This window comes from Alosa sapidissima, chromosome 7 (genome assembly GCF_018492685.1).
Source record: "Alosa sapidissima isolate fAloSap1 chromosome 7, fAloSap1.pri, whole genome shotgun sequence".
NCBI lineage: Eukaryota > Metazoa > Chordata > Actinopteri > Clupeiformes > Clupeidae > Alosa > Alosa sapidissima.
Window position 1 is genome coordinate 1525001 of NC_055963.1, and position 27500 is coordinate 1552500.

Sequence of the window (27500 nt, forward strand, 5' to 3'; positions counted from 1 at the left end):
CTGAAAAAAAGAGACTCATATGTGAGATTGCTGTTTATAGACTTCAATTCTGCATTCAACACCATAATACCACAACAACTCATCTGCAAACTTGACAAACTGGGACTCAGTACCTACTCCTGCAACTGGCTACTGGACTTCCTCTGTCAGAGGCCTCAAGTAGTACGTGTTGGCAACAATATCTCAAGCAGCATCACACTGAGCACGGGGGCCCCTCAAGGCTGCTTGCTCAGTCCGCTGCTCTTCACCCTGCTGACGCATGACTGCACTGCAACCTACAGCAACAACCACATAGTGAAATTTGCTGACGACACAACTCTGGTGGGTCTCATCACCAAGGGCGACGAGACTCAATACAGGTTGGAGGTCGACCTTCTGACCACGTGGTGCAGGGACAACAACCTCCTGCTGAACGTCAGCAAGACCAAGGAGATTGTTGTTGACTTCCGGAGAGGTCACACCCAACACCTGCCCCTGACCATCGACGGTGCTGTGGTGGAGAGAGTGAGCAGTACCAAATTCCTGGGGGTGCACATCAGTGAAGACCTCTCCTGGACCACCAACACTGCATCACTGGCGAAGAAAGCTCAGCGCCGCCTGTACTTCCTGCGGAAACTCAGGCGTGCAAGTGCTCCACCAGCCATCATGACCACATTCTACCGAGGCACCATTGAGAGCATCCTCTCCAGCTGTATCGCTGTGTGGGGCGGAAGCTGCACTGAATACAACAGGAAAGCCCTGCAGCGCATAGTGAACACAGCTGGAAGGATTATTGGTGCTTCACTCCCCTCCCTGAAGGACATTTACACCTCCCACCTCACCCGCAAGGCGACCACAATTGTGAGTGATGCAAGTCACCCCGCTCATAATTTGTTTGATCAACTGCCCTCTGGGAAGAGGTACAGAAGCCTGCGCTCCCGCACCACCAGACTCACCAACAGCTTCATACACCAGGCTGTTAGGATGCTGAACTCTCTCCCCCCTCTCCCCCCTCCACCCTCAGCCACATAACATCCTGGACTTTGGACCCACAATGGCTGCCTTGCACTACTCCACTTGCACTACTCCACTTGTACACTTGCACACTTTGCAACTTGTTGTTGTTGTCCTGTTGTCCTGAAAACACTTCTGAACACACTTCTGCTGCTCTTACATAACTTGCACCACTATGCCACTTGCATACTTAGGTCAAACAAAACTACCTCAGCCATTTATTGGCCTGACTTTTGCACTATTATTGACTGTCTACTGTATACACAATTGCACAATTTCAACTCAAATTTTGCTGCTCTTATTTTCTTCATTGTATGTGCCTTCTTATTTTTACTTTTTATATTGTTTACTTGAATGTTATGTTTGTCTGTGGACCTAATTGGTAAAATATGTCTTGTCTCCACCGTGGGATAGTGGGAAACGTAATTTCGATCTCTTTGTATGTCTTGACGTGAAGAAATTGACAATAAAGCAGACTTTGACTTTGACTTTGAGACACAGCAGATATACACACACACACACACAAAGATACACACACACACACACAAAGCAGATATACACATACACACAAAGATATACACACACACACAGCAGATATACACATACACACACACACAAAGATATACACACACACACAGACACACACACACACAGACTCACAGACTCACAGACACAGGAGACAGCGTCTGCTCAGAGCGTCTCAACAGATAGAGCGGATGCTCCATCACAGACAGCAACCTCTCACACACACATGCATGCACACACACACACACACACACACACGTGCGCACACATACACACCCACACATACACCCACACTACACATACACATACACACACTACACATGCATGCACGCACGCACACACACACACACACGTGCGCACACATACACACACACACACACACACACACACACACTACACACACCCACACATACACCCACACTACACATACACACGCATGCATGCACGCGCACACACACACACACACACACACACACACACACACACACACACAGAAAGACAGACACTCTCTCTATGTGTGTTTGTGTGTGCATGCATGCATGCGTGCGTGCGTGCATGCGTAGTGTGTGTATGTGTAGTGTGTGTGCATGCGTGTGTGTGTATGTGTGTGTTGGTGCGTTTGTGCGTGTGTATGTGTGCGTAGTGTGTGTGTGTATACGTAGTGTGTATGCATAGTGTGTGTGTATGCGTAGTGTGTATATGCGTAGTGTGTGTATATGTGTAGTGTGTGTATGTGTAGTGTGTATATGCATAGTGTGTGTGTATATGCGTAGTGTGTGTATGCGTAGTGTGTGTGTATGTGTAGTGTGTGTATGCATTGTGTGTGTGTATGCGTAGTGTGTGTATGCATAGTGTGTGTGTGTATGCGTAGTGTGTGTGCGTATGCGTAGTGTGTATATCCGTAGTGTGTGTAGTCTGTGTATGTGTAGTGTGTGTATTTGTGTGTATGCGTAGTGTGTGTGTGTGTATGCGTAGTGTGTGTGTGTGTATGCGTAGTGTATGTGTAGTGTGTATGCGTAGTGTGTGTATGCGTAGTGTGTGTGTGTGTGTAGTGTGTGTATGCGTAGTGTGTGTGTGTGTATGCGTAGTGTATGTGTAGTGTGTGTATGCGTAGTGTGTGTATGCGTGTGTATGCGTAGTGTGTGTGTGTGTGTGTGTAGTGTGTGTATGCGTAGTGTGTATGCGTAGTGTGTGTATGCGTGTGTATGCGTAGTGTGTGTGTGTGTGTGTAGTGTGTGTATGCGTAGTGTGTGTGTATATGCGTAGTGTGTGTGTATGCGTAGTGTGTGTGTATATGCGTAGTGTGTATATGCGTAGTGTGTGTATGTGTAGTGTGTGTGTGTATATGCGTAGTGTGTGTGTGTATATGCGTAGTGTGTGTGTATGCGTAGTGTGTATATGCGTAGTGTGTGTGTGTATATGTGTAGTATACACAAACATATGGGAGGCCGTATAGTGCAATAACATTGAAATTTCTTGCTCAACACACTGAACCATCACATGCACTACACACTGAACTCACTTGCACACACACTGAAGTCGCTTACACTACACACTGAATTAACTTCAACACACTGAAACATCAGATACACTACACACCTGCTTCCACTCACTGAACTCACTCGCTTTTTCAGTGCACCTGGAAGTTGGTATAATGTAACAGGAAGTTCCACTCTCAGATTACCAGCCATTGATTAAGATTTGAAGAGAAAAAATTTGGAAATTTATATGGTTTGTGGTATCTATGTCCTTCTTCAACCAAACCTTACTTGTTAATTTTATTTTTTATTAATATAATATTGTAGTGATCTATGTCCTTCTTCAACCAAACCTTACTTGTTAATTTTATTTTTTATTAATATAATATTGTAGTGATCTATGTCCTTCTTCAACCAAACCTTACTTGTTAATTTTATTTTTTATTAATATAATATTGTAGTGATCTGAGCCTAGCTATTGATGACTGTGCTCCCATAATACTGTGCAGTGTATGTGTGTGTAATGTTGATGTTGGTTTTAGTATGAGTAATTGCGTTTACCTTGTCATGTATGTGTTAGCTGGTATAGTCTTTCTTTATGTTGTACCTCATGTGTTTACCCTGTGTATTGTATGTGACTACCCTGTTTGTGTATCGTGCTTGTTTAATTGACCTCCCTTGCGTTGCCTGTGTAATGACGTTCGTGTGTTTTGGTGCGTAACCAATAAAACCATTCTGAGACAACTCTGCAGTTTGTTACATTGGTGTCAGAAGTGGGATGTCGACCCCTACTGGACGGGAGGAGAAAGCTGCAACTGATGCCCTGGCGATGATGAGTTTCCTGCCAAGACGGCTCTTCGACAGCGCGCTCGCCCATGGCCACCTGCTGGGCCCAGCAGACGGAGCCAGCCTGCAGCGTGACCGTGACGAAGAGACCCGCCCCCGGCCACAGGAGGAAACAAACCGGGCTGATGGCAGCATCCCGCCACTTGAACCCGCTCCTCACGGGAGCGATGGAAACCGGCCGGTCCCCGGTGCAATGGCGGCAGTAGAAGGGCGGCCCAGTGTAAAGTTGCCCCACTACAATGGCGAAAGGCCGCTGGCGACATACCTGGTACAGGTCCGGCTGGCAGCCGAGCTGAATGGCTGGTCGGCGGAGAGAACGGGCGTACAGGTGGCGTTGGCTCTGGAGGGGGAAGCGCTACAAGTATTAGAAGACCTGCCACCGGCGGAGCAAGTAAGCTGGACCGCAATCGAAGCAGCTCTGCAACGACGATTCGGCCAGAGAATCTTCATCAGCGATGCCAGAGAACAACTCGCTTCCAGACGGCGACACAAGGACGAGAGACTGGGCAAGTTCGCGGCTGACCTGCAGCTGTATGCCCGGCGGGGCTACCCAACGTACAGCCAGAGTCTACATGAAGAGATGGCACTGGAAGCGTTCGTGTGAGGCATCCACCCAGAGCGGCTAAAAGAACACCTTCGCCTGAGCGCCCTCAGCTCGCTGTCCGTGGCGCTCGCGGAAGCCGAACGGGTGGAAAACATCTTTCGCACAACAGAGTCGAGGCATTGCGTACGCCAGACATCGATGGAGGAAGACAGGGAGGAACTGGAGGTGACGCGGCAGACCACGGGACAGCCACCACAACGCCGCCCACACGAGTGGAAGAGGCCGGCCAGCAGAGACGGATGCCACCGGTGTGGCGAGCCGGGACACATCGCGTGGTACTGCCCAGCCCCGGCACCCCACACGCTCGCGCTGCAGTTACTAGAAGAAGGTGGCACGGCGGGAGGGGCTATGGACTGCATACGGCTGGGCCGGCTCGGCCAAACCAGAGGACTGTATGTGGACTGCACGCTTGATGGGACTCGGTGTCGCGCCTTGATCGATACTGGCTCCACCATCTCGCTGGTGCGCCCCGGTCTCTTACCCGGCACGCTGGTAGCCAGACCCAGAGGCTGGGAAAAGACAAAAACGTGCATCACAACAGTTACCGGAGAGCGAGCGGAACTGTATGGACAAAAAGTGGTGTGTGTGTACATCAACGGTGAGACGGCGAGCCGCCGGCTTTGGTTGGCTAGCATTCAGGATGATTGCATTCTCGGCCTGGACGTGCTAGAGAAATGGGGGGCTGTGGTGGACATTTCCCGGTTCACACTACACTTGGGGACGAGCAGCGTAGTGTTGCACATGGCGGGGAAAACAGAGCATGAAGTGCGGAGAGCTGGCGCGACGAAGAACCCTCCAACTCGCTCCACACAAGTCCGCAGGAAGCGAACTCGCAAAGAGTACTCGTCATCCCAGACTCCGCCCCTCCCCACACAAGCCCGCGAAACTCAAGCCCGCGAAAACAACAGGTCTCATCCAGGTCCGCTTGCTGAGTCTCTGCCCCTCCCCACACAAGCCCGCGAAACTCAAGCCCGCGAAAACAACAGGTCTCATCCAGGTCCGCTTGCTGAGGCCGCCACTGCTCAGCTCACGCCCACCAGGGAGGAGCCAAGAGAGCGGGTTGAGCAAACACCACTCTCCACTCAGAGAGCGCGACCCTCTGTAGAGACAAGGCAAGCCGTAAATGAACTCTGCACTCGTAGCTGTGAGGAGCTGAGTGAAGCACAGGGTAGCCAGGTGCGGAGACTACTAGCAGCGTACACCGACATCTTCGCCGCAAGAGATGAGGACTGCACCCGAACGAGCCTGGTCCAACACGATATCGACACCGGAAATGCCCGGCCCATTCGACTTCAGCCTCATCACTTACCGTTCGCCAAACGACAAGCAGCTGAAGAAAAGATCAAGGAAATGGCTGCAGCAGGAGTGATAGAGCCAAGCAGTAGTCCCTGGGCTGCGCCGGGTGTACTCGTCCGGAAGAAGGACGGCTCGTGGCGGTTCTGTGTTGACTACAGGCGCCTCAACCAGGAAAGACTCCTACCCGCTCCCCCGCATTGACGATGCGCTGGACAGCATTGCCGGCTCCTGCTGGTTTAGCTCGCTGGACTTACGCAGTGGCTACTGGCAGATTGAGCTAGCCCCGGAAGCTCGGCCGAAGACAGCGTTTACCATCGGGCAAGGGCTGTGGCAGTTCCGGGTACTTCCATTCGGCCTATGCAACGGGCCAGCGAACTTTGAGCGGCTGATGGAGCGTGTCCTGGCGGGCATTCCACGAACATGCTGCGTGGTTTACCTGGATGACATCCTGTGTCATGCAACAGACTTCACCGGTGCCATAGGACATCTGGAAAAGGTGTTCGACGCCATACGGGGTGCTGGGCTCAAGCTGCACCCGAAAACGTGCCACCTGTTCCGGAGGCAAACCGGATTCCTGGGCCATGTCGTGGGGGCCGCCGGAGTGGCCACCGACCCAGCTAAGGTGGAGACGGTGAGACGTTGGCCTGTTCCACACGACGGTGCTGAGCTGCGGAGCTTCCTGGGCCTGGCGTCATATTACAGGCGCTTCATTCGGGACTTTGCTACAGTCGCCAGTCCGCTGCATCGATTGACGCACAAAGGCCAGCTCTTCGAGTGGACACGAGAGTGCGACGCGGCATTCCGGCGGCTGCGGAGGGCGCTATGCAAGGCCCCGGTGCTCGCCTTCCCTGACCCTCGACTGCCGTTTATCCTGGACACCGACGCCAGCGACGTGGGCGTCGGCGCCGTCCTCTCACATGTAGGCGAGCAGGGCGAGCAAGTGGTCGCATACTTCAGCCGCTCACTGGACCGAGCGGAGAAGAATTACTGCGTGACACGCAGAGAACTGTTGGCTGTGGTGGTGGCAGTGCGCCATTTCCGAACCTACCTCTACGGCAAACAGGTCCTGCTGAGAACGGACCACGCGTCGCTCACCTGGCTGCTGAACTTCAAAGAACCAGAGGGCCAGCTGGCTCGCTGGTTGGAGGCGCTCCAGGACTACGACATGGAGATTCGACACCGGGGGGGTCGCCTTCACGGCAACGCGGACGCCCTGTTCAGGCGTCCGTGTGCAGCAGACCAGTGCCAACACTGCCACCGGAGGGAGGAGAGGAGCCTGGCGCGCCAATGAGAGGGTCAACGCTCACCAGCAGCACCCCAAGGTCGTCTCGCCACCTTCCGCTACCAGCTACAGTGATCGAGAGACCGGAGACAACGCACCGCAGCCCAACGCCACAACGCAGCACTGCAGAGCGGCAGCTGGGGCCACGGACGCGCAGTCGCCGGTGGACGTGATGTCGAGGGAGGAGATCCGGAAGGCGCAATCGGAAGACGCCACGCTCGGCCGAGTGTGGTCATGGATCGAAGCCGGTCAGCGACCGCCATGGACTGACGTATCAGCACTCGATCCAGAGACCAAAGCGATTTATTCACAGTGGCCGGGAATAGTAGCACGTCAAGGACTGTTGTATAGACACTGGCGAGCTCCCGATAGGCAATCTGACATTTTCCAGTTGCTGGTTCCTGCTGGATTACGAGCCTGTGTACTGGAACATGTGCATGGGGCAGTGGGGGCGGCTCATTTCGGCATTGCAAAGACATTGCAAAAACTTCTATTGGCCGGGATGAATATAATATTCTTGAGCACCTTGCGCTGTCTTGAAGCCATACAGGCAAACCCGACTGCAATGTTTTATGAGGAATTAGCCGCAAACCATATCAATTTCTACATTTTCTGAGTCCTGAAAGTTTGCTGCCATTTCAGTTAGCTAGTTAGCTAGTTAGTTAGCACTCCAACAACATTCCAAAAAGGACGTGCATTACAGTCTGGCTGGTAGATGTTTTTGGTAACCTTGCCTGCTGTTGCCAGTGACTCGTGAACCTGTAGCCACATTGCATTTTTTGCGCTGACAGCGCCCCTTTCAGAGTGCTTCGGGTCAAGTGTTTATTGTTGCTAGGCTACCAAAACTATCTACCAGCAATGTCGTTGCTGCTTCTGGCTTAATGCTAACTAACTAGCTAACTGAAATGGCAGCAATCTTTAAGGACCTAGTTCACTAAAATATGACTTCACCAGACAAAAGGAGCTGGTATTACAATAGAATAGACACCTCATGTCTCCTTGCAATTTGCAGGAAGTTAATTCAGTTTGTGTGCAAGTGAGTTCAGTGTGTAGTGGAAGTGAGTTCAGTGCGTAGTGCATGTGATGTTTCAGTGTGTTGAGCAAGAAATTTCAATGTGTTGTGGAAGTTTATTCAGTGTGTAGGCTAGTGTAAGGAGCTTCAGTGTGTGTAAGTATTTTCAGTGTAGTGCAAACTGTTTCAGTGTGTAGTGCAAGCAGTTTCAGTGTGTGCTGCAAGTAAATCCAGTGTGTTGAGCAAGTGATTTCAGTGTGAGTGCAAGCAGATTCAGTGTGTAATGCAGGAAATTCAGTGTGTTGCTGTTTGAGTTCCAGTGTGGTACTAGTGCCCAGTGCGTATGTGTCAGTGTTTCAGTGTGTAGTGCAAGTATGTTCAGTGTGTAGTGCCACTATTTCAATGTTATTGCACTATACGGCCTCCCATACAAACACTACGCATAAACACACACACAACGCATACACACACACTACGCATATACACACACACTACGCATATACACACACTTCGCATATACACACACACACTACGCATACACACACTACGCATATACACACACACTACGCATACACACACACTACGCATATACACACACACTACGCATACACACACTACACATATACACACACACTACGCATACACACACACTACGCATACACACACACTACGCATATATATGTGTATATACGTGTATATGCGTAGTGTGTGTGTAGTGTGTGTATGCGTAGTGTGTGTATGCGTGTATATGCGTAGTGTGTGTATGCGTAGTGTGTGTATGCGTGGTGTGTGTGTAGTGTGTGTATGCGTGGTGTGTGTAGTGTGTGTATGCGTAGTGTGTGTATGTGTAGTGTGTGTGTATGCGTAGTGTATGTGTAGTGTGTGTATGCATAGTGTGTGTATGCGTGTATATGCGTAGTGTGTGTGTAGTGTGTATATGCATAGTGTGTGTATGCGTAGTATGTGTGTATGTGTAATGTGTATGCGTAGTGTGTGTGTATATGCGTAGTGTGTGTATATGTGTAGTGTGTGTATGCGTAGTGTGTGTGTGTGTGTATGCGTAGTGTATTTGTAGTGTGTGTATGCGTAGTGTGTGTATGCGTAGTGTGTGTGTAGTGTGTGTATGCGTAGTGTGTGTATGCGTAGTGTGTGTGTGTGTAGTGTGTTTATGCGTAGTGTGTGTGTATATGTGTAGTGTGTGTATGCGTAGTGTGTGTATATATGCGTAGTGTGTATATGCGTAGTGTGTGTGTGTATGCGTAGTGTGTGTATGCGTAGTGTGTGTATATGCGTAGTGTGTTTGTGCGTAGTGTGTGTGTATATGTGTAGTGTGTGTATGCGTAGTGTGTGTATATATGCGTAGTGTGTATATGTGTAGTGTGTGTGTGTATGCGTAGTGTGTGTATGCGTAGTGTGTGTATATGCGTAGTGTGTGTGTATATGCGTAGTGTGTGTATGCGTAGTGTGTGTGTATGTGTAGTGTGTGTGTATATGCGTAGTGTGTGTATGCGTAGTGTGTGTATGCATAGTGTGTGTGTATATGCGTAGTGTGTATATGCGTAGTGTGTGTATGTGTAGTGTGTGTGTATATGCGTAGTGTGTGTGTATATGCGTAGTGTGTGTGTGTGCGTAGTGTGTGTGTGTGCGTAGTGTGTGTGTATGCGTAGTGTGTGTATGTGTGCAGGTCACAGTACCAGTAGGCGAGTGATGGATGCTCCTTAAGCACTTTGGTGGGGAGGGTGGGAAGTTTCCTCAGCTCCGTCCTGGTGGTCTCATCACTGGAACAAGGTGACACACTGTTAGAATGCTAACATGTTCTGGAACAATGTGACACACTGTTAGAATGCTAACATGTTCTGGAACAGAATGCTAACATGTTCTGGAACAGAATGCTAACATGTTCTGGAACAAGGTGACACACTGTTACAGTGTTTCCCATACATTGACTTATTTGTGGCGGCTCACAACATCAACAATGACCACCTCACAATGATTTTCCAGGTTGTACTAAAAATTGTGCTTAAATCTAGTTAGCATCATAACCACGCTGCACTAATTTGTTAAAAACTGTTGCATTCAAGTTAATTCTGCAAACTTGCCACCACAAATAGAATTCAATTCAGTGAGAAACACTGCTGTTAGAATACTAACATGTTCTGGAACAAGGTGAGACACTGTTAAAATGCTAACATGTTCATTTCCATGAGAGCAAACGAAACGACACAACAAGTGCAGGCAGTGTTCATTAGTGGTTCACCTCCTATCTCTGTGGCAGGACACAGCTTGTCCAGATTTTGGAGCACAAGTCGGAGAGAAGGGAGTGCCACAGGGGTCTGTTCTGGGGCCCCTGCTCTTCATCATCTACCTCCTCCCACTGGGAAATATCCTGAGGCAACATGGTGTTCAGTTTCACTGCTATGCTGATGACACCCAGCTTTCTATGTCCACCAAACCGACTGCACGATATCAATCTGTGGATGACTAACAACTACTAAAACTGAACAGTAACAAGACTGAATTACTTGTTGTTGGCTCAAAAACAACGCTGGCAAAGATGGAAAACAGACTCTCCCTATCTGTAGATGGCTCCAACATTGCCTGCTCCACCAAGGTGAAGAGTCTTGGTGTTATACTAGACAGCACACTTTCATTCACTGCCCATATTAACAGTGTGTCTCTCAGTGCCTTTTTCCATCTGCGCAACATTGCAAGACTGCGCCCCTCCCTCAGTCAGCAGAGTGCAGAAGTACTTGTAAACGCCTATGTTACATCCCGCATTGATTACTGCAACTCCATCTTCTCTGGCATTCCACATAAATCACTCCACCGCCTCCAAATAATTCAGAACTCTGCAGCCAGGATAGTAACAGGCACAAAGTCCACAAGCCATACAACACCTGTACTGTTGCAGCTACACTGGTTACCAGTTACCCAGAGAGTCCAGTTTAAGATCTTACTGTTGACATATAAGGCCCTGCATAACCTTGCTCCCAATTATATCACTGACCTCTTAGAGAGCTACACCCCTCCCAGCTCGCTGTGATCCTCATCAGCTGGTCTGCTCAAGGTGCCCAAGATGAACCTCAGCACCATGGGAGAGAGAGCGTTCTCCCACACAGCCCCAAAGCTATGGAACTCACTTCCAAATGACATCAGGCAGTGTGAATCCACTGCCCAGTTTAAAAAGGAACTGAAAACCTCTCTCTTCAGACTAGCCTATGGACTAGGATATGGCTTGAAAGGCGTCTTTTAAATATAATGTATTATTATTATTATTATTATTAAATGTGGGAAGATGGAAATGGCTCGATGGAACATCTGATGGATATGAAGATAGAACATCTTATGGAAATGAAGATGGAACATCTGATGGATATGAAGATGGAACATCTTATGGAAATGGCTCTCAGGTTCCGAAGCATCAGCAGTGTTGTTAGTGGCATCAGCAGAATGTCTTATAAGTAAACAGACTCTAATAAAACAGCCAGGTATGTAGTTTATGGCAACATTATGCCAACAGGGAGTGTGTGCAGAGATATTTAGTCCTTTATGAAAGACATATATTACTAGTCTTGACAATGAGTATATAATATTCTTATATTAACCCGATATCCTGAATAAGACACTGAATTTTCTGATTGTCTTTACCCGAAAAAGATCATATTCGGAATAAGCAATAACTGAAGTAAAGCATGTGGAGTATTTCCGATCTTATTTGCATTATTGAGGTACATAGACACGTTACGTTACGTTATCACCTTATAACGTCCTATTAGAATTTTCGCAGTATTTTGCGACAATTAAGCGCAACATTATGGCAAAATAACAACAAACTGCTTGACGGCTCATGATATTTCGTAACTGTGCAGCTTCAGAAAAGATGTCAGGAATTAAAAACACTTTTGGAGCGAGAAAGAAACCGACATAATACTAAGACATAGAGGCAATATAGCTCAGGTAGTGATAAGGTTACTATGGAAACATTTACAGAAGGAACTTTGTAAATTAACTTTTAGAACTTTGATATACTATTTACTAATCAGAATATGCTGTGTGACATGTAAATGTGAATATTAATGGAATATTCTGTTAACAACTCAAGTGAGCACCATAATCACAATATTGTCTTATTCTGAAAAAGGTCAATAGTGGGAATATTAATGTCCATGTAAACGTACTGTTGTGGTTGAAGCTAAGCTCAGTGTTTCCTTGTTTACACTGAAGTCAGGCTTGATAGCCTACTGTATGTATTTTAAAAGTGAATTCATCTAAAGTCAGGCTTGCTAGCCTACTGTATGTATTTTGCTAGCCTACTGTATGTATTTTAAAAGTGAATTCATCTGAAGTGAAGCTTGCTAGCCTACTGTATGCATTTTATAAGTGAATTCATCTGAAGTGAGGCTTGCTAGCCTACTGTATGCATTTTAAAAGTGAATTAATCTGACGTCAGGCTTGCTAGCCTACTGTATGTATTTTAAACGTGAATTCATCTGAAGTCAGGCTTGCTAGCCTACTGTATGTATTTTGCTAGCCTACTGTATGTATTTTAAAATTGAATTCATTTGAAGTCAGGCTTGCTAGCCTACTGTATGCATTTTATAAGTGAATTAATCTGAAGTCAGGCTTGCTAGCCTACTGTATGCATTTTAAAAGTGAATTAATCTGAAGTCAGGCTTGCTAGCCTACTGTATGCATTTTAAAAGTGAATTAATCTGACGTCAGGCTTGCTAGCCTACTGTATGCATTTGATCTGACGTCAGGCTTGCTAGCCTACTGTATGCATTTGATCTGACGTCAGGGTTGCTAGCCTACTGTATGCATTTGATCTGACGTCAGGGTTGCTAGCCTACTGTATGCATTTGATCTGACGTCAGGCTTGCTAGCCTACTGTATGCATTTACTGTATGCATTTGATCTGACGTCAGGGTTGCTAGCCTACTGTATGCATCCCAGGAACAGAGCCACTTCAGCTCTAATTTCCTCCACAAACTGGGCAGCACATCCATCCAACACTCCATGGTCAGGTGGAAATGCTGGAACTGCCCCCACAGCCAGCATCCATTTACATATTTAAATTGAAATGTAAACACAGGCTTGCTGGTCAGATGTGGAGGGGGGGGGGGGGAGGGGTGGAGGATGACGGGTAGACAGATGAGTGAGAGAGAGAGAGAGAGAGAGAGAGAACAGAGAAAGAGAGGGTGGTATGAGAGAGAAAGCAGGGATGAGGTGTATGCATGTGGTGTGTGTGCGCTCAGTGACGTGTGTGTGTGTTTGTGTGCTCAGTGATGTGCATGTCCGTGTGTGTGTGCGCGCGTGCATGTGTGTCTGCGTGTGTGTGTGCGCGCGTGTGTGTGTGTGCGCGCATGTGTGTGTGTGTGTGTGTGTGTGTGTGTGTGCGCGCGTCTCTGAGCTGCTGGCCCCAGCATGCTGGGCAGGTTGGCGGTGGCGGGCTTCATCTCAGCTGGGTTAGCAGGTGGCCTGCTGAGATAATGACGCTATTGCTGCTGCGGAGTGTGTGTGTGTGTGTGTGTGAAACTAGGCCACAGCAGGCCTGCACCGCACAGACGCTCCCCTGGACAAGGGCTCTGCCACTGGCTCCCACCTCCCGCCTCTACACACCACCCTTGGGGGGGGACACGTGTGTGTGTGTGTGTGTGTGTGTGTGTGTGTGTGTGTGTGTGTGTGTGTGTGTGTGTGTGTGTGTGTGTGTGTGTGTGTGTGTGTGTGTGTGTGTGTGCGTGCGTGCGTGTGTGTGACTGTCACCTGTGCAGAAATTACTATGTTCACTGGAATAACTGCTTACCTGTTGTAGTCTCCTTTGGCCTCCTGTGGCACACACACACACACACACACACACACACACACACACAGGAAATAAAGAAATGATCAGATCAGGGTCAGGCTGGTCAGGCATGGCCAGAGGTCAAGAGAGACCTGCTCAGGAGGAGGACGCGCTCACCTGTAAGGCGTGTGCTGCAAGTTTGAAGACGACTTCACTCTCCACTTCGATATCTCCCTGCGGAGAAGCACAAGAGTCCATCAGTCCTGGCCAGAACTGCCCGAGCTCAGAGGATTTGGACCCGGTCAACCAAACGGTTCAATTAGGGGGAAATTCTATTTAGTTCCCGTGGCAACAAAGATGAAAACAAGACAGTGTAACAGGAGTTCTGGGAAAATCACCCTGCATGATGTACAGTATGTCTAGTGTGTGTGTGTGTGTGTGTGTGTGTGTGTGTGTCTTCTCGGCCGACTCAAACCAGCACCTCCTGTACACATTCGACTAGTTTAGCGCCTCTCACACACTCACCCTGCCTCAAACTAGTTTAGCGCCCGAAGACCTGGGCTGTTTAATCGTGTAAGTATCGATTTCAGAGGATGCGATGAGTCCCATTCCTAACCTCCGAAGGTAATGCCCAGAGGCCTGGTTTCTGTGGTTTCCATGGCATGGGACCCTCGACTCAGTCTCAGCTTTTCCAGTTAAAGGGCACTTATGTCAGCACTTAGAGACAGATTTACATCAGCGAAACACTTTTGAATTAAATCCTGCCCTTAACAACTGTTAAGGACCTTGCAAACATTAGACACATAAAAAGACAAAAATACTTACGTTGTAAATGGCAGTTTTTGCATTGAGGAAGAACAATTCCACCGTAGTGGTGTCCTTCAGGAGCGATATGCTCTCGATGTAAAATCTGCAAATTCATCACACCGAACATCAACATTAGAGATTCACTTCAAACAAAGTACACCAAATCACAAGTCCCCCCCCCCCCTCATTCCAGCCTGTGTGTGTGTGGTGTGTGTGTGTGTGGTATATGAAGCCCCCCCCCCCCCATTCCAGCCTGTGTGTGTGTGGTGTGTGTGTGTGTGTGTGGTGTGTGTGTGTGTGTGGTATATGAAGCCCCCCCCCCCCATTCCAGACCTGCCTGTGTGTGCGTGGTGTGTGTGCGTGGTGTGTGTGTGCGTGGTGTGTGTGCGTGGTGTGTGTGTCTGTGGTGTGTGTGTGGTGTGTGTGGTATATGAAGCCCCCCCCCCCATTCCAGCCTGTGTGTGTGTGGTGTGTGTGTGTGTGTGTGTGTGTGTGTGTGGTGTGTGTGTGTGTGTGGTATATGAAGCCCCCCCCCATTCCAGGCCTGCCTGTGTGTGCGTAGTGTGTGTGGTGTGTGTGGTGTGTGTGTGTGTGTGTGTGTGTGGTGTGTGTGTGTGTGTGGTATATGAAGCCCCCCCCCATTCCAGGCCTGCCTTGTGGGGCTCTATTCGGCCTGCTGCCTGGAGAAGGTGAATTAGAGATGAGAGAGTGGTCAGGCGTTTCATACCTGACCAGGAAGTAGAGCGGGGTGGGCCCGGACTTCTTGGAGAAGTCGTGTTCCAGAACCCTTCGGTCCATCTGCAGCCATTTGCACTGGCCCCTGAAGAGACCCGCCCAGCACCACCATTCAGTGTTAAAAAAATTAATCAACCTAAAATGGAAATTGTATTTTGTTCTACCACTATCCATGTTACTTTTATACATTTCGATAAAAAAAGACCCCTGGGTGTTTAAATGTTCACATAGCTAAATTACATTTATCTACATAGCTAAATGTACACATAGCTACATTGACAATAGCTAAAACTCACGTGTCATCAATAAAAGTGAGCCCAAAGTATTGCTTCTCTTTGAGGTTAAAGTGGGACGACACCAAGTCCAGGAGTTCCCGGGCCAACAGTTTGGGCTGCAGGGGGAGAGATGACGTTAGGAGTGTGAGTGGACAGGACATGTGAGGACACTGTTGTTAAGGAGTGTGAGTGGACAGGACATGTGAGGACACCTTTGGCTCTTTTTTTTAAGTGCCGGCATCGCTCATGGCAAGCATCCAGGGCTCACCTTAACGCTCGTGCACAGCCGTTAGGAGCCGACAGGAGGCGCTCTTAAGAACATACCTGAACCAGCAGCTCCAGTTTCCGGTTGTCAAGGAGATGCACCTGGCATAGTCTCCCCTCCGTCATCTGTGGAGGAGAAAAGGAGTCGAGTTACTCTCAGGTTACTCCACAGCACGCTGAACTCCCCCTCCCCCACACAGCCAACGCCACTCCACCATGACACCTCCACGCCACCGACACAGTTAACACACACACACACACACACACACACACACACACACACACACACACACACACGGCCAATGCCACCATCACCTCCACACCACTGACACAGTTAACACACACACATACACACACACGGCTAACGCCACTCCACGCCACCGAGAAAGTTAGTGTCCCCACACACACACACACACACACACACACGGCCAACGTCACTCCACCATCACCTCCACGCCACCGACACAGTTAACACACACACACACACACACACACACACAGCCAACTGTACAAACCAAAAAATATTTCATGGCTGATGGATAAATGAAAGTGGCCTAACAAGCCTTTTGTGGGGCTGAAACAAATTGCTACATGGGGGGAAATGCTAATGACCTGCAGGAAACGGTTATGCTAATTCATGTGATAAGATGCCCATTACAGGGTGAAGAGACATTGCTGAGACAGAGCGAAGAAGCTTCATCTCCTAGACTAAGCAGCATGGACAGATTTTACACAAGTTGCTGCTCTTTTATATAGTGTCTACTATAGTCTGCTCTTCTATAGTCTGCTCTTCTATATAGTGTCTTCCAAAACTTCTATTTTAGGCAATGAAGACACTAGAAAACAAAACAAAACTTTCAGGTGGTCAGTGCATTTAATCCAAGGTTACACATGACTACAAACATGTCCTATTACCAAGGTTACACATGACTACAAACATGTCCTGTTACCAAGGTTACACATGACTACAAACATGTCCTGTTATTCCGTGTATTTCCTTGAACGTGCAGATCGTTTATTTCAAACTGAAGACCACTAGAGGATTCTGGACGACTTCGTGCCGGCCTTCACAGCGTCTCCAGGATTCTGGACCACTTCGTGTCGGCCTTCACAGCGTCTCCAGATGACCTCTGGACCGCTACTCTACCACCACTCAGCCGAACTTGGCGCCGCTGAAAATAACTTGTGGTCACTCGAGTGGGAAACCATAAACAACAAAAATGTGAATAAAAAAGAACATCTGTTCACAAGACGCACGCAGACAGCAGGCAAGCCATGCAACCACAAGGGTGACACACGGCTTACGAGGTCCAGCGTGGCACGAAGCTGCTGCTTCCTTCGTTTCTGACCAGATGTTTTACAATCGGTGTGGAGAACAACAGACACTGTTCAGCCTATGATATATAGTGGTCATAAAGGATACTGGTCAGCGTATCATATATAGTGGTCATAAAGGATACTGGTCAGCGTATCATATATAGTGGTCATACAGGATACTGATACAGGTCTACAACAAAGACTCAAATGTCTGTTCTCCACCCAATAAGGCAGGACAAACTTTAACAGTTTCATTCCTACTTGCTGCAAGAACCGAATCCAAGTCAGATTATTCAAATCAAGTGAACAGCATGCGGATAATAACAACAGACCAGTACAGCAGCTGGACTCCAGTGTGTCCAGTCTTAACACAATCCTCGTCTGCTTTAAAAACAAATCACTCAGACATCCAACAGCTGAAGCCCCAATAAGAACACAACATGTATGTTGCCCATAATCCTTTTCACAAAATAATTACTGAAGCTGTTAATGGCCTGGCTTTATCGAGCAAGGATTTATCGCTATAGTAACATGCTCTGGGACTGTGTTCTTGGCCTTGTTGTGCAAGTCTCTCCATTCTGTGTCGTTTCAAGACGACAAAAAGATCTTAAATAATTCAAGATGTCCTCGTACTCAACTCAAAATGCGCTAACATCGGCGTCCGGTTAAACTCCGTGAGGCTCTTTCATTCCAATAAAATAAAGCACCAATGCAGTAATTACCTCCACATCTAGACCACATTAAAGCACCAATGCAGTACTTACCTCCACATCTAGACCACATTAAAGCACCAATGCAGTACTTACCTCCACATCTAGACCACATTAAAGCACCAATGCAGTACTTACCTCCACATCTAGACCACATTAAAGCACCAATGCATGTCATGTTTTTGAGTTTCTAATTCTACAGTAATTACCTCCACATCTAGACCACATTAATTCAACATCTATGCTGACATGCCACTAACCAGAAAATAACAACACATCTCTCAAGCACCTCCCACACTTCATCATTTGAGGCATGAGGCAGACGGTACCTGATAGAGCTCGCCCAGGTAGAAACAGACGGTATGTACCTGATAGAGCTCGCCCAGGTAGAAGCAGGTGTGTAGGCACTGCTGACACGAGCTCATCCTCCTCCAGGAGCAGCTCCGTAGCAGCCACAGTGCGATGTCCCACAGCAGCCGGCCGCTCTGGGCAAGCAGCTTTTCCACACTGCCCATTAAGCTGCGGGCCATGGCCGCGACGCCAACGCCTGGTACACAAGCCTTACGTAACACTCCGCACGGCGCCACACCGCACCACACCAGCCGCTCCGGTCCGCTCCTCTCAGCTCCGGCCCGTCTGGGTCAGCTCCTAGACAGGCTGTTCTTTCAGCGCGGGCGGCGGGCAGCACCCTTTCACTAATCTCCAGATTTCAGGAACAACAACAGAAAAAAACCCTCCCCTCTTCAGCTCCAGCAAGAACTGACACATAGGTGACCACCCCCCCCCCCCCCCCCCCCCCCGCCACTCTCCACAGAGATCAGGCCGCTGGCTACCAGAGAGCTGCTGGACTGACCGACAGAGTCGCGCACTCACACAGACGCCCAGTGTTCCGCCTGAGCCGTAGCCCTGAGTGCAGAGTGGAGCGCACCCCCCCCCCCCCCCCCCCCCCCCGCATGTGAGCCGGGCCCCAGGACACACAGCGCAGCGCAGAGGAGAGGAGGGCAGGGTCTGGCTCTCCAAGGCTCAGCCCAGTCCAGCACAGTCTGCCAGCCACAAGTCCACTCTGTGTGTGTGTGTGCGTGCGTGCGTACGTGCGTGCGTGCGTGTCAACACACACACATGCACATTCTCACATATACAGAAAAATGTGCACACACAGTTGGACCTATCCATGCATGCACACACATTTACTTCTAGATCACTCATACTGGTCACACACACACATGGAAAAGCAGGAACTCAGAGTCTCTCTCTGCTCGGTCCACGTGTCCATCGGTCTCATGTTTGCACCATGTTGCCACTCCAACAGCACCAGTGCTCAATTCTTCTTGTTCTCCACACACACACACACACACACACACACACACACACAGACACACACACACGCCCCTTGCTCTCCTAAGGCCTTCTGATAGCAGGTATATGCAAGCAGAGCTTTAGTATCTGCAGCATGTCAGAGCTAAAGGCTTGATATGGAGATGAACTCAGAAATATGATCACAGACGTCAGGCCATTTATTAAAGGCTCTCCCCAAAATGTCCCAAATCCAGTCCAAACTGGTCATTAGTGGGTCCTATATCATCACACCAGTTTGCCTGTTCATGAGAGCTACTGCAAATAGAGTTAACATTTATACTTCTATTTACTTAGCATTCCAGAGGAGCAAATGCTGAGGAAACGAGCAGGCGCTTTCTAACCATGCTGCCGTGAGCAGATGGAAAAGTATGCTGAAATTACAGCTGTGCTGTTTGGTGCGCCGCAGAGCTATGCTGTCATTAAGACCAGAAGAGCTGCTGCAGCCACACACACATACACACAAACATACACACACACACACACACACACACACACACACACACAAACATACACACACACACACACACACACACACACAAACAATGTTTCCAAAAGGAAGAGAGGTTTGCAGGCCTCATCTGGAAACAATATTGCATTGTGTGTTCGCATAACTAAAAAGGACACGACACACAGAGAAGCAGGATTATCACACACACACACACACACACACTCACACTCACTCAGAGAGAAGCAGGATTATCACACCTCCTACTGCTGCTTCAAGGTCTCAAGTGTTTTGCACATTCCTTGGTCTTCTAAAAGTGTTTTGCACATTCCTTGCTCTTCTAAAAATGCTACTTTTTTCAGAAACCCTTGAGTGTTTCAGTTGAAAATAAACATACAAAAAAAACAAGTATTAAAAGTCCACATTTGTGTCTGGTCCCTCAAGTTCACATTCTTCTCCTATTCCCCCAGTGGATGAGTACAAAGTGAGGAAGGAGAACTTGTCCTTCTAAATTGTCCTTCAAAGTAAGAAACAGTAAATCTACAAAGTTATGTCAGCTGTAAACACAATATCAGTGACCGTAAAAGCTGGACGTATTTCAAGGCTCAAGTGAAGGCTGAATGCTGCCCTATCAAACGGCAGCTCTCGCTCACACCAACTGGCCAATGGCATGGGAGCGCCACACCAACTGACCAATGGCATGAGAGCGCCACACCAACTGACCAATGGCGCCACACCTGTCCTGCTGGCTGCTTCCACGCTAGCGGCCGGAGCGCTGTACTCATCGCGTTAGCCCATCACGTCGCTCACCTCTAGTGATGTCAGCCCATGTCCCTGGGGAGCAGCCAAACTGATTTATCCTTTCATCGAGATCTCTCTCTCTCTCTCTCTCTTTGATTGATTAGAACTCCAATCAAATCCATATCAAACGCTCTGCACTGATAGCGTACACACACACAGACACACACACACACACACACACACACACACACGACACAGACACACACACACACACACACACGACACACGACACACACACACACACACACACACACACACACTCTTGGGCCTTACAATTAAAATAGTGTTGGCTAATTCGGGAGATCAAAGTGGAAAAAAGGAATCAGTGTGACTTAAAACGCACCCTGTGAATCATTCATGGCCAACAGGAAGTCTATTTGCTTTACTCATTTTCAGGGAGATGGAAAGTTACTAGCGTGCTAGCGCTGCTTACATGCTACCAGGCCACTGGCTGCCCGCTGCTGCTGAGGTCATCGTATTCGACCACCCTCACACACGGCTTTAGTATTCCACTGGACTGCCTGTCTCTTCTGCCTGCTGTCATACACACTTTAATGGAACGACCGGAAAAGGCCAGCCGGACCACAGGTGGACGTGGTGGAGAAACGTGCGTCCGCTCAAATCAGCATCACAAGCAGCAGGCCAGTGCAGCGTGGAGCAGACCAGCATCACCAGCGTCAGCATCACCAGCGTCAGCATCACCAGCAGCAGGCCAGTGCAGCGTGGAGCAGACCAGCACCAGCATCACCAGCAGCAGGCCAGTGCAGCGTGGAGCAGACCAGCACCAGCATCACCAGCAGCAGGCCAGTGCAGCGTGGAGCAGACCAGCACCAGCATCACCAGCGTCAGCATCACCAGCGTCAGCATCACCAGCAGCAGGCCAGTGCAGCGTGGAGCAGACCAGCACCAGCATCACCAGCAGCAGGCCAGTGCAGCGTGGAGCAGACCAGCACCAGCATCACCAGCAGCAGGCCAGTGCAGCGTGGAGCAGACCAGCACCAGCATCACCAGCAGCAGGCCAGTGCAGCGTGGAGCAGACCAGCACCAGCATCACCAGCGTCAGCATCACCAGCGTCAGCATCACCAGCAGCAGGCCAGTGCAGCGTGGAGCAGACCAGCACCAGCATCACCAGCAGCAGGCCAGTGCAGCGTGGAGCAGACCAGCACCAGCATCACCAGCAGCAGGCCAGTGCAGCGTGGAGCAGACCAGCACCAGCATCACCAGCGTCAGCATCACCAGCGTCAGCATCACCAGCGTCAGCATCACCAGCACCAGCATCAGCATCACCAGCGTCAGCATCACCAGCATCACCAGCATCACCAGCAGCAGGCCAGTGCAGCGTGGAGCAGACCAGCACCAGCATCACCAGCGTCAGCATCACCAGCATCAGCATCACCAGCGTCAGCATCACCAGCATCACCAGCGTCAGCATCACCAGCGTCAGCATCATCAGCAGACCAGCATAATCAGCGTCAGCGTCACAGCAGGCCAGTGGAATATGGAGCAAGCTCTCCTGGGCCTTGGGGTGCCAGTGGACTAGTAGACACGCACACGCACGCACACACACGCACGATATTACAATACTCTCTGCCCCCCACAGTGGCAAGTGTGATGAGGGGGCTGTGTGCTGTGATGAATCTCATGCTCATCACTCCTCTGGGTCAGGAATTTGGTTCAGGGTTTGATTAAGTGTTCCCAATCCCAGCTTCACTGCAGAAGAACGCCCAGTTATCTTTCCACCACTAGATGGCGAAATATTTCAGTGCCTCATAGTAATAGAATGCTTACAGCATAGTTGATTGATCTTTAATAAAAATACAGAAAATATATTGAGAGAGATTCTCAATATCCACATACATAATATTTTCCTTTTTCTGATGTTTCTCTTGAGGGCTTTCACTGTAGAGTTAAGATGCCCAACACATCCACCCTTGAGGACTTTTAAGCTGCTTAACAATCAGTCCCACCAGTAGATATTGGGGCAAGAGGAGGATGAGTGCAGCTGCTTCTGGGGGGGTGAGCGAAGGCAAAACAAGTCTCCCAGCCGCACCTCAAAGATATGAGTCCCACTGGCCCGTCCACCACAGAGATATGAGTGGTGCCTGAATCTCATCATATCCTGACTGGCCAGGCCGGACTCCTCTCCTGAATCTCATCCCTTCCCCGCTCCTCTCCAAAGTGTTCCACTAACGACAGACACACTGCAAGGCTATTGATCAGGGGCTCAATAAGATCACATTAGAGGCGAGGAATCTGGCCCAGATATCAATAGTCACCCTACAGTTGTCATTCATTCTCTTAAACCAATTATAAGGCATTATCCTGAAAGCATAATATGTCCACTGAATTAATGAAGCAGTTCAAGCAGTCAAAACAGTATACAAAAAGCATGCAAATGTGGGTGAATTGAGAATGTGAAGTGAAGCTAACGGCTCGATGGGGAACCAACTCCACTTGAATTCTGGGTTTCTAATCAGTGGAATCATGAGCCCTCACACGCGGCTCACACGCGGCTCCTCTGCCAGAGGGCTCACACGCGGCTCCTCTGCCAGAGGGCTCACACGCGGCTCACACGCGGCTCACACGCGGCTCACATGCGGCTCCTCTTCCAGAGGGCTCACACGCGGCTCACACGCGGCTCCTCTGCCAGAGGGCTCACACGCGGCTCACACGCGGCTCACACGCGGCTCACACGCGGCTCCTCTTCCAGAGGGCTCACACGCGGCTCACACGCGGCTCCTCTGCCAGAGGGCTCACACGCGGCTCACACGCGGCTCACACGCGGCTCACACGCGGCTCACACGCGGCTCACACGCGGCTCACACGCGGCTCACACGCGGCTCCTCTGCCAGAGGGCTCACATCTGGGTACCAGCGCAGGAAGCAAATGGGCTTTGCCTTCTGGAACCCTCTGGAACCAAGACAACATGACACTGAAACTGACCGGTTTGCCCTTCTGGAACCAAGACAACATGACACTGAAACTGACCGGTCAACCAGACAGTCCAACCCTTTTTATGACTAAAAAAAGAACAAAAAGGAGAACCAAGAAATGGTCTGTCTGCTGGAGGGACGAAGCTAGCCGCTCTGCAGCATGTGGTGACTTAAAAAAAAGACAGTGGACAAGGAGATGATCAGAGAAGCAGGGAGCTTTGTGTGTGTGTGTGTGTGTGTGTGTGTGTGTGTGTGTGTGTGTGAGAGCAAGACAGAGAGAAAGAGAGCAGAGCTCTTTTGTCAAACCTAATGACACGCCGCAAGAAGCGGTCACACATTCCCCTTTTTTTTGGTCACATCACAAACACTGTGTGGGAGTGATGGCCACTGGGTCCAGTGAGGTCCGCTCTGCAGTGACGCAGCGGCCAGGCTTCCCAGCCAGGGTGAGCAGGCGGTGAGGGATGAGCGGAGCCGCAACACAACGCCGTCCTTAAATGGACAATTCAATCTGTTTGGCACATTCCACTGCCTACTCAGTGTCTGCCTGTTCCGACTGACTGTTGTGAGTCAAACACAAGCCGTTAACTGGCCTTGGTCAGCTCTGCTGGCTCTAGGATACAGGTCAAAACTGTGCCCATGAGCATGTTCACAACCCCTCTATGCTGCTGCTAGGCCTGCAGAGCCATCTTAGTGGCCATGCTGCCTGCAGAGCCATCTCAGTGGCCATGCTGCCTGCAGAGCCATCTCAGTGGCCATGCTGCTGCTAGGCCTGCAGAGCCATCTCAGTGGCCATGCTGCTGCTAGGCCTGCAGACTCAGAGCCATCTCAGTGGGCCACACGGCCAAACAAAGGACTACGCAGATCAACAATGACATCTTGACAATGACAAGTAGCCGTTATTGGTGTGCCCAGACGGTATCTCATTAATGGTGCACGATGGCTCTCACTGTGTATGTTATACACGGTCATAGCAAAGAGCTAACATGCTTCATTGTGTTCGAAAAATCGCTACAACGTTGTCTTAATGAATGTCAATTCAGTGTCCCTGTCGCCCGTGTTCATTCTAACGCTTTGTTATATTGTCTGCTTTCTCTCTTTGTTACATTGTCTGCTTTCTGTTAACTTTTAATGGTGTAGGTTTCTCAACATGTAACTAATGCCACTCAAAATATATTGAGCACAAAAAGGCAGCACAAGCTAACAGAGGCTCAGAAGTACCTCAGCACAGGCTAACAGGCAGCGCTCACAGTGAAGTACCCCAGCACAGGCTAACAGGCAGCGCTCACAGTGAAGTACCCCAGCACAGGCTAACAGGCAGCGCTCACAGTGAAGTACCCCAGCACAGGCTAACAGAGGCCGAAGTAAAGTGGTTTGATAAATGTAAACAGGCACTGAAAGCAGAATCACACCAGGCTACCAAAGGCACGGTCTGTCCAGCATCAGTGGAGCTTCTCAGACACACGCTCTTACAGGCTCGTCTGGCGCTGCTCTGTCTTATCTCTGTTTGCGGCTCCAATGCATTATTTATGGCCCGTGTGTCCAACAGGCCGAGAAGGGAGGGGGGGGGGGGGTCGCGTCTCATTTGGTTGCGAGTGCGTCACGTGTGACTCAATCTGTTTGCTAGGAGAGGTGAGCCATGGCTCAGGTGGCTCAGGTAAACATGCTCAAGTTTCAGGACGTTACAAATCAAACACATGAAAAGGTGTGAAAATGCAATTGTGGTTTATAACACCATCTCCACAGGCAAATTGTGAATTTATTTGTCTTATTTGACAGTTAATGACGCGTATGATCTGTGACCACATACTGTATATTATTCTTTCCCCTCGAATAGCTTGCATCTTTTGTATACTGCAGTTTAACCTGAATCCTTCATTCATTCTTGTGTCTATTCAACTATTTATTCATTCAAAAACAATCCAGGTATAAGAACCATCAATACAGCAGTCCCATGTCCAATTTCACTTTATATCTACTGAAACAGACCAGGTGACTTCACTCACGCAGACCAATTGACGTACGGACACACACACACACACACACACACTTCAGAGGAAACATCACAAAATAAACATGATAAGAAGGGGGCAATCGCAGCTGTTATCAAGCACTGAGCAAACAGTGCAAGGAGACACAACACTGCCTTCCTGCTATTCCGTTTCCACGGCACCATAAACAATCTCCACAGGATGCTCACCCTCAGTCAGGGAAGCCACGCTCACAGAACAGTCTAGAAGCCTTGAGTTTCCCCTTGGGGATCAATAAAGTATCAGCGGTGCTCCAGGGACTAGCTTGACCAATCCATGGCCACTCTGCTTGACCAATCCATGGCCACTCTGCTTGACCAATCCATGGCCACTCTGCTGGACAAATGGAAGAGTCTTCTCATCGCGGACACTGAGGTACACATTAGATAGATAGATAGATAGATAGATAGATAGATAGATAGATACTTTATTGATCCCCAGGGGAAATTCAAGCCCCGCCTTCCCGCAGGCTGCAGCAAGATGCTCCTCGACGAATGTGTTTAATTTGGTTCCTTGGTTAACATAATGTAGGCTACGTTTTTTTGCACAAAATTGTGTCTGCTAATAAACTTAAACATAAACACAAACAAGCATGATCTCCTGTGGAATCCCTGACTGCGCCTTCAACGTTAGCCTACTATTATGTGTTGACATCAAACCTGAACGAACAGCAGCTGTTCCTGAAGTTCACTTGCGTGTTTTTTTTTTTTTTTTTAATTAGCCAACTTTTTTTGCAGTGGCGCTTGAATTCCAGGAGTGGCGCTGCGCCGCTGATGAACACATTGTAGGAAACACTGCAAATACACACACACACACACACACACAGTACTGCACTCCTCCTAAAACAAATACGATGCCTTTAAAATGGACTTTCCCTGGAGTGGGGCTGCTGCTGGTGATTAATAGATTGATGGATTACTAGCGTGTCATCTGGGATGGCTGTGCAGGAGCGGACGACACACACACACACACACACACACACACACCTCTGACTACTAGGTGCTGCTGCGGAGTTACACAATGAGGAGGTGCAGTAGATCTGCAGTGGACGCGGGGTTGGGGGGGGGGGGGGTGGAGTGCAGTCCCCAAGGGAGGGGGGGCAGGAGGGGAGAGTGGGGGAGAGGAGAGCACTACCCTGCCCCTACCCTGCCCCTGCCCTGCCCCTACCCTGCCCCTGCTCAGGAGGGAGTCAAAGTGTGCTACATTGGAGGATTTGTGGAGGGTACTCACAGTTTCCACCTCCTCCTCCTATCTCCTCCTCCTCCTCCTCCTCCTCCTATCTCCTCCTCCTCTCTCCTCCTCCTCCTATCTCCTCCTCCTCCTCCTATCATCTCCTCCTCCTCCTCCTATCTCCTCCTCCTCCTCCTCCTCCCTCCAGCATACAGATATCCTCCAGTCAAATGACTACCCTGGAAATCCAGAGTTCTCGTGAGAGCACAATGGAATCGTCTCTGCGAGACACACGTTGGAGGACAGTACACATTGGTCGTAGTGTTAGCCGATTGCATCGAAGTCCGAAATCATTCAGAGTAAACATGGTCTAGTGTTATCCAATTGCGTGCAGTGAGATATTTAAATGCATGCTTGTTGCCGCCCCTCGAGTTGGGCCATTACATTGTTCGTGGCCAGACCCTTAATCTTTCTAGATTACCAGGGTCTGGATTTTCCAGGCTAGTCAAAGACCTTGTTTAAAGCTAAAAACCTGTGTGTGTGTGTGTTTGTGTGTGTGTGTGTGTGTGTGTTTTCTGTGAGGTGTAACTTAAGGGTGCGTAATCTTAAAAGGCCATATAATATATATACACACAGTATATAATACTGAACTGTGAACAAAAACAGATGAATAGTGAGAGTAAGAGCAAAGCACCCCACCCTGTGTGTGTGTGTGTGTGTGTTTTCTGTGAGGTGTATCTTAAGGGTGTGTAATCTTAAAAAGGCCATATAATATATATTTGGGGCAGCCGTGGCCTACTGGTTAGCACTTCGGACCTGTAATCGGAGGGTTGCCAAATTT

At 49.2% G+C, this 27500-nt stretch overlaps 1 protein-coding gene across 3 annotated transcripts in view; it reads right to left on the reverse strand.

Annotated features, from left to right (window-relative positions):
* Nucleotides 1–27500, reverse strand: part of frmd4bb (FERM domain containing 4Bb) — a 61809-nt gene that overhangs the window by 29091 nt on the left and 5218 nt on the right. The window contains exons 1-8 of one of the 3 annotated variants that reach the window (XM_042099455.1): nucleotides 18295–18667; nucleotides 15960–16025; nucleotides 15657–15751; nucleotides 15353–15445; nucleotides 14644–14728; nucleotides 13996–14052; nucleotides 13840–13862; nucleotides 9731–9814 (exon numbers count right to left, since the gene is read on the reverse strand). In XM_042099455.1, coding sequence (XP_041955389.1) covers nucleotides 9731–9814; nucleotides 13840–13862; nucleotides 13996–14052; nucleotides 14644–14728; nucleotides 15353–15445; nucleotides 15657–15751; nucleotides 15960–16025; nucleotides 18295–18456 — 665 coding nt within the window. In that variant the 5' untranslated portion in view covers nucleotides 18457–18667. Of the gene's footprint in view, nucleotides 1–9730; nucleotides 9815–13839; nucleotides 13863–13995; nucleotides 14053–14643; nucleotides 14729–15352; nucleotides 15446–15656; nucleotides 15752–15959; nucleotides 16026–18255; nucleotides 18273–18294; nucleotides 18668–27500 lie in introns of those variants that run through there. The other 2 variants (XM_042099457.1, XM_042099456.1) reach the window with 2 other exon arrangements.